At 30.9% G+C, this 13,294-nt stretch overlaps 1 protein-coding gene across 21 annotated transcripts in view; it reads left to right on the forward strand.

The window, feature by feature from the left end:
- The window catches only part of LOC139514673 (serine/threonine-protein phosphatase 2A regulatory subunit B'' subunit alpha-like), a 62,562-nt gene that overhangs the window by 26,563 nt on the left and 22,705 nt on the right, over positions 1 to 13,294 (forward strand). For all 21 annotated transcript variants that reach the window (XR_011662661.1, XR_011662660.1, XR_011662658.1 and 18 more), the window contains one exon: positions 3,886 to 4,227. Coding sequence is in view for 17 of the 21 variants with exons in the window: in XM_071304149.1 (XP_071160250.1) it covers positions 3,886 to 4,227 (342 nt within the window). In the remaining 4 variants the exon portion in view is untranslated. The remainder of the gene's footprint in view (positions 1 to 3,885; positions 4,228 to 13,294) is intronic.

The following is a 13,294-nucleotide window of genomic DNA, read 5'->3' on the forward strand; positions in this document are numbered from 1 at the left end:
TTAATGAGCGACTACTGTTTGATCAAGGTGTGTGGTACACTTCAAACAAACTATTATATAACAATATCATGTCAATTTCTTTAGAAAATGACAGTTTTAATGTATTTATTTTTCTTAATCACATTTTTGAAACATTTTGCATTTATTTTACATATTGACACTTTTTAGAGGCATTTAAATTTTTGTGGTTTAAGTAGATTTAATGCTATTGTAGGACAAAGGTTATACTTCTTTGTATGTGTGGTTTATCTCCGATTGCTGCATTTCCTTTATATTGTGTTTATGTAAATATTTTCATTATTTTGTAACAGTCTGAAAATCATTTTGAAAAATGATCTAATGACTCAAGTTTAAGAAATTTTAAGACATAAAATATTGTCCTTATATTTGGACTTGCAATGAATATAACAAAAATAGATGTTATATTCAGTTTTTTTTGGATTTTACACTTTTTAGATAGTTTTTGTGATTTTTGACGATGTTCACAACTCATTTGGACGGATTATGGCCAATAATAATTTTTTTCTGATTTATTCTGAGACCGCATCTTCTTTTTTATACTCAATCAAGTGAGTCTCCCTCTGAAAAATCCCAACAGAGATTTTTCAGAGGGAGACTCACTTGATTGAGTATAAAAAAGAAACTGTGGTCTGATCACCAATGAGACAACTCTCCACAAGAGACCAAAATGACACAAAAATTAAAAACAATAGGTCACCATACGGCCTATAAAGATGAGCAAATCCCATACCGCATAGTCAGCTTCAAAAGGTCCTGAAATTACAAATTTAAAACAATTCAAACAAGAAAACAAACTGCCTAATTCATGTAAAAAATAATAAAAGAAACATAGCAACAATCGAGAACCACTGAATTACAGGCTTTTGTAAAGACGTCATAAACGACCAATGAGTGTTTGTTAAGCTGTTAAGAAAGGTGCTAGTACTTAGATCTTTGTACACATGCAAGAGGTATATCCCTTTAATAACACAGGGGCATTTTTTTGGATGAGGAATATCCCTATATGATTATAATAATATAATTGTGCACCATCTATCTATTTTCATTAATTCAGGTAAGGTTGTTGAAAATATCCTTACTGACCAAAAGCTTAACTCAATACTTTAGCCGTGATTTTCTAGCCAAGAACAGACAAAAAAGAGTAAAGCCATTCTTTTTTGGGTCAATTGTGATGAAAGCTAATATTTTCCTTTGACCTTCAATTTGAAACTGAACTAAGGGATCCATTTATGTACAGATGGTGCTATTTTAAAATGATACATGACTAAAACAACCTTCCAACACAACAACAAATGGAATAACACTGACAAATTGAATCAAACTTTACAAGAAACCAGTCTTGTTCCAATCTGATACTCCCACAAACCTCTTGTTTGATGTTTATCTTGGCTATTCTTATGCTTAAATTCTCATAGTATATAAATTAACTAATTAATGAAAGAATGTGAAGCATAGTTGATTAATCACAGATAATATAAAAATAAGGAAATTTGGTATGATTGCCAACAAGACAACTATCCAACAGGAGTCAGATGAACTGTCACTTTATAGCTTTCAGCAATGAGCAAAACCTTTAATGTATAAGCAGTTATAAAAGGCATTGATATGACAAAATATGAACAATTCAAACAAGAAAACAACAGCATAGTATATGCTAAAACATTAATCTAGAAATAGATATATATGATAGACAACCAACAAAAATTTAAAAACAATGATAGACAAACAATTAATGATATCCACTGAATGTAAAGGCTTTTGACTTCTTACAGGCACTAAAGTATGTGATGAGGTTAGAAATGTTTTTAATAATTCAATCCTCCCCTAGACAATGAAAGTCGTGTAAAAGAGGGGCTAAAGAGATCAGAGGGGTATTCAAACTCATAAAACGAAATAAACTGACGGTCCCATGACTAAAAAGAAAAAGACAAACCGACAAACCAAATATTAATAGTACTCAAAACAAAATATAGAAAACTAAAGAATAAGTAACATGAACCCCACCAACAAGTGGTTGTGTCAGATCTCAGCTGCCCTGGAAGGGTAAGCAGATCCTGCCCCACATATGACACCTGTCATGTAACAGTAACTGAAAGCTAGTTCAAAGACAATGATAAATATTTAATCAAACTTTTGAACTGTTTATTCTCTGATATGGAGTTGATAGTAATGATGGTCACAGCTGTCAACTTGTCAAGAATGTATTGAAATTTAAATTATAAAGGACTTAATAGCATAATTTCTTAAAATCGTCCAAGCACTATATATAGTATATATTTCTGTTGTGATTCATACATCTGTTAATTTTAATAGTTTGGTATTTATATTTGGCCAAGGATGAATGCTATAATCTGGCATACACAAGACATGCTTGATACCACTGAAACTGTAGAAACATTGGGGCTATAGACCTACATTTTTAATGTCATTAAAAACTTGGAATTGTTTTATGTTGGCCATCATCCAAGGTAGGAAAACCGTAATCATTAATATCTGTAAACCATCAGAATAATGATCTCTGCCTAATCCCTGATATTAACAATTTTGTAGCTTTCTAATGATCATTATGTTTTGTAATAGTTTTCTGACATTTATAGACTTGCTGAAAAACATGTTTATTTGAAAATGAACAGTAATCTAATCGCTGAAATCGTTTTGTCTTATACAATAATTTTTTTACATTTATTATTTTGAAGATGATAGCCATCATTTCATACATATATTTCAATTTGACACCCGGAGTTTATATTTTAGATAAGTAATGGTCTTGGTTTGTTTACGATTTTTCCAAACTATTGCCAGAATTACTTTGAGGAACCATTTGGATCCCTTCCAATATCTTTGCTGTAATGGCTTCTGCCTTATACCTTGTTAATAACTTGGGATCTATTATATATACACTTCACACTAAAAAATAAGAATAAGTAGTTACATGATATAAGACAGAGCCAACTGATTGTATCTATTCTCAGTGGAGTATTTTTGGTCATTATGAATAATAACTTCAATAACATTTTGTTGCTTGAAATTTCTAGAGCAAGAAGTAATAAGTTTAAAAGTTACTTTTGAATCAGTTTTTTTTAAGATCAAAATATAGGCTTATTGTACAAATGAATTGTCATTCAAAGTATCACCAGTTTTCCATACTGAATTAAATTGTCCTCAACTAACAAAATGTACAGAATGAATGTAGTCTACATCTACATGTATATGATTTAGTCTTATATTGAAATTGACAGTTAAAGAATGCAAAATTTAATACTCTTATGACATACATAACACTAATGCTGTCTGTTCTGTACAAAATAACCATTTATACAAGGTAATAGTGGAATGGCTAGCTACATTGTGCTTCTGGTTGATTCAGCCGTGCATATCTATACAAAAATCATAAAATAGGACCATCCCTTACTTTACAGGCCTGCATCTAATTTAGGAACAAACTATTGTAAGTCTATACACAGATTTGGAGGGTGTTTATAATGCCTGTCTCTAAGGGACTTAACGCCAATAAGACAAAAATCTTCAAAACATCACAATCATGATTGTTTATTGTCAATTTTGTAGATATTTTCTAAGCAAGTTTGGTAAAACCAAGGAGTATTCAATCAGTTATTCTTAGTCACTGAGCTGACATCCCTAAATTATAATTAATCTGTTACCCATGACAACACCAAACCATGGATTAATGATGCGTTTACATTTCTAAAAGTGGGTTAATGAAAACATAACTTAGATATCATTCTTTAAAAAATCAGTAAAATGCATGAATTTTCTGCTTAGAATGTACATTGAGTGTTGATTTCTAACATGAAAAATATATTCCTATTTACTTTTAAGAATCTTGTCATTCTTTATTTTCAGACTAATCTTACTGTTCAAACTGGAAAAGATGTGAAAGAAATCATAAAGAAAGACCATGAGTTAATAAAGGAGAGAGACAAGGAAAATAAAGAGTTATCTCCCTCTTTGACTACAGCAACATCTACAATCACAACAGTGACAGTCACAGATACATCTAAAGACACAAAACGACATGATGCTGGCAAAACTTTACAAAATGTTAATATTCCTAAATTTTATTATCCATACGGAAAACCAATTAACAAAGAAGAGACAGAAAAAATATTGGACAAAGTGTCAAAGGAATTCTCTAAATTGGAAGGTGGTAAAGCCTTACTGCATAATTTTGGACCAATTACTAAGGTTTGTATCTTTGATAATTCTTGTAGACATAAACGAGGAAATGTATATTTTTATACAGCTTATTATCATAATAAGCAAAGTGATGACAGAGCGGTAGTCAGAATTTGTCAAGTTTCCTCACATTTTTCTTGAAACTATTCCACATTTTGTAAATGAAACATGTAATTTTGATATATCCCAAGAACATGCTGTTTATAAATTGACTGGCTATAATTAAGTGGTCCTTGAGTACAGCGTTAAATTAGTTATGATCAGATTGAGTTAACAGTTCTGTTTTGGGCGTGATCTCAATGTATATATCATCAATTATATAAGTACTCAGGAATAGCGTAATCAGAAAGTAGTGAGTTATCAATTACACATGAAATAGACATAAGTAAGGAAGTGTTAATAACAGGACCTTCATGAGTGTAACCTCAGAATTCTACAATTTCACTGACACTAATAAAACAATAATGTGGCAGATCTTTAGTTTGGCAGGTTATTTCTGTTTGTTTTACACACATTTGTTTAGTTCTGTAGATGCTTTTGATTATTTCTGGTTCCACAAATTTATGTGTCAGAGTTCCTTAGTAATTATTGGTCCTTCTGGGAAAATTTGAAAGTACTCGTAATTAAGAACACTTCTGCAGAAAGTGAAGGAAATTGTGAGATATATATTTTTTGCTGTGTTTTCTTCTAAATAAGATAAAAATAACTTTTTTGTGGTGAATTAAAGAAACGGCAGCTTATTATGTTAATTATTTGCTTTTAAAAGATTGTACAGAAAGAAAGCATTGAGTTGCTTTTCAGGAAAAGTTGACAAATAAAAATCCACATTCGGGCGGCAATCATATGTTGTCCGTGCATTAACTCATGAACCGTTCAACCAAAGCTTTTAAAATGTTAATATGTTATTACTGACAACTATACGAAGGTCAAGTTCAATAATGGCGATTTTGACTTTTACGGTTCAGGAGTTATGGTTCTTGAAAGATTGAAAAATGGAGTTTCCAGTCGTGTCCGTGCATTTACGCATGAACTGTTCTACCAAAGCTTCCCAAATTTTAATGTGTTGTTACTGATGACAGAATAGAGGTGAAGTTCAATAATGACGATTTTGACTTTTACCATTCAGGTGTATGGTTCTTGAAAGATTGAAAAATGGAGTTTCCAGTCTTGTCCGTGCATTTATGCATGAACTGTTCTACCAAAGCTTCCGAAATTTTAATATGCTGTTACTGATGAAAAATGGAGGTCAAGTTCAATAATGACGATTTTGACTTTTACTGTTCAGGAGTTATGGTTCTTGTAAGATTGAAAAATGGTGTTTTCCGTCGTGTCCATGCATTTTCTCATTAACCATTCAACCAAAGCTTTTGAAATTTTAATATGTTGTTACTGATGACAAAATAGAGGTCAAGTTCAATAATGACGATTTTGACTTTTACCGTTCAGGAGTTATGGTTCTTGAAAGATCGTAAAATGGTGTTTCCATTCACGTTGTTGCATTTACTCATGAACCATTCAATCTAAGCTTTTCAAATTTTAATATGTTGATACTGATGACAAAATGGAGGTCAAATTTGATATTGACGATTTTCACTTTCACCATTCATCAGTAATGGTTCTTGTGATATTGCCAGGACACAAATAAATGTTAATAAATCCGGTTTGCTGTCGTTGTGACAGCCTCTTGTCTATTTTAAATTTTTACAAATTCAATGACATTTTTAAAGAAGCATGATATTTAAACAGAGTGGTAATTAGGAATTTATAACCTGCTCAAAAGAATGATTTGGTTTGACATAATAATCTCAGAATCTATCAATGTTTTAAGATATTTTTAATTTGAAATATGACCTGCCTATAAACTCATGGACAGATATGACACCCTGATTACATATTTTAGATGATTTTAATCAGCAAAAATAGCTATACTTTAATAGTTGTAATATACCATAGCGTTGAAATATCTCTGTGTTGGAAGTGGACCATTTGTATACAATCTTAGTAATCCAATAGATTTAACAGAACATAAACAGTAACTTTATCATATTCACTTTTATTTAGGCTGTGATACATTAATCAAAACCCCTGCATAACATGCATAAATAGTAAGTTAAAAGTTTAAAAAGGACACTTAAAACCTTGATTAATGTTTATTCTGTTAACTATGAGGAAAGGGTAATTTTATACTTTGTGTAACAAGTAAATAGATTCTATTATTGAAACATGGTTCTTCCTTGTCATTATACATTTGCTTTAATTTGAAAAAAAAATGTTTATCACAAAATTGCGGATATTTTACACTAGTCTTAAAGGGAAACTTCGCAAAAAAATCAAAAATTGATATTATGTCCATTCTGTATAAAAAGGCTAAAATTTATAGATATTAAAGTTTTATTCCGCTAGATAAGAGATCAACATCGATTTTAAATTTTGAGTATCAATTTTCTACGCTCCGCCATTTTGTCATCTTCTACGATTATAATCACGATATGTCTATAAAACACAAAAGAACCAAAACTACAGTAACCGATGTAGTCGTAATTGCGTGTCGATATCTTGTCAATCGTACGATTGTTTTATCTGACTAACTATAAACTTGATACGGAAAATGCTGAGGGAAAATGACCATTATTATATATCTGTTATTTTTAAACTGTTAATATTGGAATGAGTTAAAAAGTCAAAGTTCAAATAATAAATAAGTGTTCCGTGAAAATTGTTTTCATAATTCTTTAAAGTAATAAACTTTATTCAAATAAATTCTGATCTTTCCTCATCTGATCACCAGCATGGCTAAAGGTATTACTCCCAAAGGTATTGTGAGGGGTGTGAGGACTCAGGTGACACATCCAGGTATTCAAGCGATTTCCTGTCGGGCTTGCAAGTTCATGCATCGTTTCACTTCTGTAGGTATTGATCAGTGTACACGGCAGACTAATAACTTTCCATTTTGAACTATCAGGTGTATAATACACATCTCTGTCTTGTGTGTCCGAAAGTGATATGATGCCAATAACTTAACTCGTACGCTTGTTTATAAATAACATTTCTGGTGTAAAGAATATTATTTATGAAAATATAAAAAATACCACAAAAAAAAAAAAAAGATTTGAAGAAATAAAAATCTATATACATATTTTTTCCGAGGGTTAATTTGGGAAAATGTAATTTGTCAATAGTAAAGGACAGACTGGAACATACCAAAAATATTGATTTAAAAAATGTACGCACTTGTCGATGTTGGCTTATACGCCTGGGTAGAAAGTTACGGAACTATAGTGCAATTCAAAATATATACATGTATCAGACTATATTGTATACCAAAAGAAGAAGAAGAAGAAGAAGAGAACCAGTTTGATTTAAATACAGGTCGATATATATCTTGCTTTGGTTCATCGAAGTTATGAACATAGTAAAATCCCAGTTTTATATATCAATTAGATTGTTCTCGAATAAAGGAAGAAATTCGTCATCATCACAATTGTTCCGACATTCATGTAAAATATATGCAACTGGACGTACACTAATAATCCCAAAGGGGTGTGAGTATTTTCTAGGAATACTATTGAGTATTAAAGTTTCAAATCAATTTCGGGATTTATTTTCTTTCTTGCCGTGATATGATAGCAATTAAAAGAATAAACTGCTTATCCGCTTTAGTGGTATTCTTGCCAGTTGAACAGCTTTTTATAAGTTACATTCAAAAATAGGGAAAGATGACATAAAATTCGTTGTCTTTTGTTTGTGAATATCGTTGGTCAAATAGATTGAGTATTATACGTTGTGAGACCAGGACTATTTCAACAAATACTATAAATACAAGTGGAAGTTTTCGTTTTTTGCAATTTGAGAGTAAATGATGTATCAAACGTTCAAGAATACGCATGTAAAATGTGTCACTGGATATAAAAAAAAAAATCAATCTCAAAACCTACTTCCGTATGGAACTTCCCCTTTCAGTGACCTGCAAATTTAACAGATGATACACTTTATAAGATTTACATGTCCAACAACGACCCACTGCTCTTCATGCGGTCTCTAAAAACACTGCAAAGGACCTTCTTTGTGCACAAAGGAGCACAAAGGAGCACTAAGGACCTCAAAGAAGTTTGATAAGAGCACAAAGGACCTTAATTTCCCTTTAAAGCATTAAAATAGTATAATTCCTGAAGAAAAATGTAAAAAAATTAAAATAGTTTCAATACAAATTGCGATTTTTTTATGATGTACTATTTGGTATAATCACCGGTATCGGTTTGGATACGACCCTTTTCTATAAGATTTTACTTAGTAATACATTCATGAATTAGAAAATATTGAGAAAACACAAACATATGATATAAATACAGACTGGGCAATAAACCGAACAAAAATAAAGCAAACATTGTTGGTCAAGATTTCGACTCGAGCATTAATAAGGATTGTTTCATGAAGACTTGATAGCACTTGGGATGAAAAAAACGTTATAAATTCTTTACAGTTAATTATTAGCGTTACAAGACTGTCTTTAAAAACAATTACATTCAGAAAATAATATGTATTTTTAAATTATAAATTTATTTAAAAAAACAAAAGAAAACTATAGACATATGCACAATAATAATATACCAGTTTTCGAAATATAGATCTCACAAGCGGCGATCAAAGACATCGGCGTCTATTGAAGTTTAAAAAAAATATGAGAAAACCATTTTACTCTAAATTTTATAAGAAGTAAAAGACCTTAATATTAGAGAGTACTTCATTGAAACATTCAAACTTCACAATTTCAACATGCATCACTCTCAGTAAAACTACTTTGTTTTGTGCGAATAAAATTTGAGAAAACAAAGACTCACGGTATTGAAATTTCTGAAAAACGGATTAAAAAATTCAAACCAATTTCCTATACCTTTAGAATAAATCTCATACTGTTTGTTCCCTTTGTGTCTTAGAAACGTTTTCGCAAAAGCAATTTAAGAATCGTCAAGTTAGAAAATGTCGGTACATACTTTGTTTCAGTTGTGCAGAATAAACAAAAATATTAAATGATATTAGCAAATAAGCCCTTATACGGATAAATCAGCATGTGCAATACTGAAAACGTTACACTGTCGATATAAATCAAGATTTAATATTGCTCTTCGAATAGGGCCAAAGCGGGGAAAAAAACAGGGCCAATACAGAAAAGGCGGGAAAAAAGCCGTATTGGCCCTGTATTGATTACGGTTTTTAATTTTCTTATTATCATTTAATAAAAGTGTTAGAACTGGCTGTTTCTGTATTGGCACTGGTATAGATTTAGAATTTTACATACATGAGCTATCACTTTCCCGGATATAAAGTCGGTTCCAATCAGATATCGGTGATAACATCCAATCGTACATTAAATCGCAATTTTTATTGAAATTATTTTATTTTTTTTATATTTTTCTTCAGGAATCATAATATTTTTATGCTTTAAAGGGAATTTCAGGTCCTTTGTGCTCTTATCAAACTTTTTTAGGGTCCTTAGTGCTCCTTTGTGCACAAAGGAGGTCCTTTGCGGTGTTTTTAGAGACCCCTCTACATGTGTTACTGACAGCCTAAGATAGTAATTCTTCTGTTAGGTCAATTCTCTTTCGAACAATACCAGAAAACATGGAAAATAAGTTCTTTAAATTTTGACTCTGGAATTAACACCATTTTTTCGTGCGACAAACTTTATTTCTGCTGGGCGATGAGCAGACATCGGGGCGGAAAACAATAAACAGATAGGTTTAATATTTGTTTAACATGTATAATATGAATACGATTGTACTTAAAAAAACTTATATAGTTAGTTTCAAGAACAACCGGGTTCAGACAAACTGTTCTGAAATCGATGCTGTTACTAATGCATTCACCCAATTCAATATTACCATCAAAGAGAGTAAATTCGTGGCAACAAAGACATTCTGTTAATAACGGCATAAGTATGCATTTAGTACACGAACACCAATCTGTGTTTTAAAAACTAGAGATGGTTGCTAAGGATATCTTGATTTCGGGAACTTTCTGCAGCTTCCATTTCATGGAGCTCTTCTTCGGTATACTCTGGCTCTAGTGCGTACCCAAAATGACCATACTCGTCAAAATCTGACTCTTTTGACTGACTGGAACCACTGTTATAGTACTATCATTCTCCGAACAAGACATTTTTAGTTATGATTTTATGATAAATTTTTGAACCATATATAAACTGTTCTATAAAAACAAGCACGCAAAAATCATAAGATAGACATATAAGTAATATGTGAGTAAAGTTAATTGAATCATTTGAGTTAATATCCTTTGGTCTCGAATGTAGTTAACTAATAAATGTGTTTTATAGGATAGCTCAAATCCTCATCCAAATAATATAATCTAGTATATGACATAACCCCTTCCTACTACACCGAGTTTTAATGCCAAGCGGTAGACATATTTTAGGTACCAATTAAGTAATTGAATGAGTAATAGATAACAATAATTAATCATAAATGTGCAAAGATTTAAAAACAAAAGTATTTTTTCTTTGTTCGTACATATTATACTCCGCTTCGGTAGAGTTATCTACTTATCTTCAGATAGTTTCAGATATCAATTAATACATGGCTTTCAAAAGTCTAAATGTAAGTGTTCTCGTACATTTTTTGCCTAATAAAGAAAATCAAAATGCTTTGGTAAAGCTATTTCTAATTTCCCCTTTTTAATGAGACTTAAATCAAGGACAAGAGGTGTATATCATTTCATTCTGACACATGAATTAAGTTTCCCGTCTTTAACCGAAAATTGTTTATTACTTAGTAAATTAATTTATTTGAATTGAAATAAATGATACAGCAAATATAATTAAATAATTCCACGGCGATCTATTTTTATTTGTCACAAACTTGAATTAGTATTATAGATGTGTATATTGAATGCTCCCTTGTTTTATAATCCACTGATCCGAATAGACAGTCACACCTGGCAAGGTGTGCCCTAGAGGCGTGGTTAAATACCGAAGTGCAAATAACAATTTACCTTTCAACAAGCCATCTACGAGTATTCAATTTGCCACAGAACCGTGAATACACACATCGTATAAATCTAGTCATAGCAGAGATAGTAAAAGGTCAATAAGAGTACACCAACATATTGTCTTTACAGATTATTGTACTTTAATTTGTTCACCTCATATATCAGTCCGAAAATGCATTAATTAATAAATTTATAACTTTTTAGGTTGTCTACAAAAATAATTCGAATATATACGTTTAACATAGAAAATTTATCTCATGAATGTGTACAATTGCACGTCTGTGCGTCTTATCTTCTTATTATCGGATGTTTATTAGATAAACCATAAGTCATCGGCGCGCTTACTATTACGTTTAAATATCATTAAAAACCAAGACTTTTACTGATTGTATTTTAAATCCCGGCATGCAAAAACCAGGAGAAAACGTCACGACCTACAGGAAGTAGTTAATAATTTTTCATTAATTGTTGAATTTCTCCTTTATTACTGGACATATAGCGATAAAACTTTGTGAATATATATATTTTGTCATAATGAACATATTTAAACCATAAGTAAAAAATCGAATTTTCCCTTTAAGAACTAAACAACTTTTAAACTTTACTTTATGGCAATAGCTATGAGATACATGTAATTTAAGTTTCGTGTTAACTCACAATGTCTAGAATTTGTAAAATAAAAAACCTAGACTTAGCCATGATGTTTCTTGTCGTGGTGTGGATGGTGGTAACAATTTAAGGTCAGTTTTAAGGGAACTACTAGTATCAGGCTATTTGGTAACTACCGGTAGTTGTATAAGTATTGGTAAATCTCATTTCCATAGATATTATTTGGTCCTGCTTCTTCAGTAATGGTCTACTGACTTCGTTTTAAGTTAGTCAGTTTTAGATATTGGTAGGCAGTTGAATAATCATGCAAGTGTCTCATTTCCATGGAGATTATTTGGCTCAGCCTCTTTGATTATGGTCTTAGACTTTTGAAACTTTTGAATTGTTTACAGTTTAAAGTTTGTGGTCAGGTCAGTTTAAAGGAAACCACTTATGATAAGTCAATGGTATTTGTTTTGCAGTTATATAATCAATGATAGTACTTCTTTGTACTAGACCAACACACTGTCAGAAAGGGAGGGTTAGTAAAATCCATAGGGGATGAGGCCAAACCCCAATTTATTTTACTAAACCTCTATGGATCTGTAGCGGGTGTTAACTTATAATGAATTTATCGCACACAGGACTTTCCATGCCATGTCACCAAGTTACAGCCATTAACCAATCTTAACTTCACTTAATTACATGTGGTGCCATAAGGATTATTATCGATGTAGTTCACCAAAAACAAAAAAAACTGTTAAACACATTAAAAATCAATGCAATGCATTATGTTAGAATAAAAATATGAATAAGAATAAGAATTTTATAAGTTTAAAATCCAAACAATAGGATTGTTACTAAATAAACAAACCAATACAAAACCAAAACAAAACAGACAGACAGACAGACATATTTATGACAAATCGATAAACATTAAACAATACAAAAAAAATACAAAAAAATACAGATAATTTATATTAATTATAATACTATTTTTGACAGCATGCCTCGTCTATGTTATGTTAACTAGTGAGTTAAAAAAAACCATGATAATGGATTCAAGAAAATCTATTTTGTTACATTTTAAATTGTAGATTGAAAATAATAAAAATTATATCAAAAATTATTTGGAAAAAACAAGTTTCTGTAAATTTCATTTATAAGCACATTATATGTTTTATGCTGACACAACTTCAGTGCTCTGAGAACAGACTTACAATCCAGTAACCTCAAATTAGGGAAATGTCAAAAATTTGGCAAAACATAAAAGAAATTAATTAAAAGTGTGTCAGATCTTCTTCAGTTGATTATTTGCCGTTATTCATGCTGTCTGTTTTATCCAAGCTGGTTACCTCTGTCAGCTTTATGAATAATCCAGATGTATGCAGAACAAAAAATATATCATCATAAAATGTTTTGAAATAATAACTTGGTAAATGAATGATGTGATTAAGTAAATTGGATGAAAGGTAAATAATTATTG

This window comes from Mytilus edulis, chromosome 3 (assembly GCF_963676685.1).
Source record: "Mytilus edulis chromosome 3, xbMytEdul2.2, whole genome shotgun sequence".
Lineage (NCBI taxonomy): Eukaryota > Metazoa > Mollusca > Bivalvia > Mytilida > Mytilidae > Mytilus > Mytilus edulis.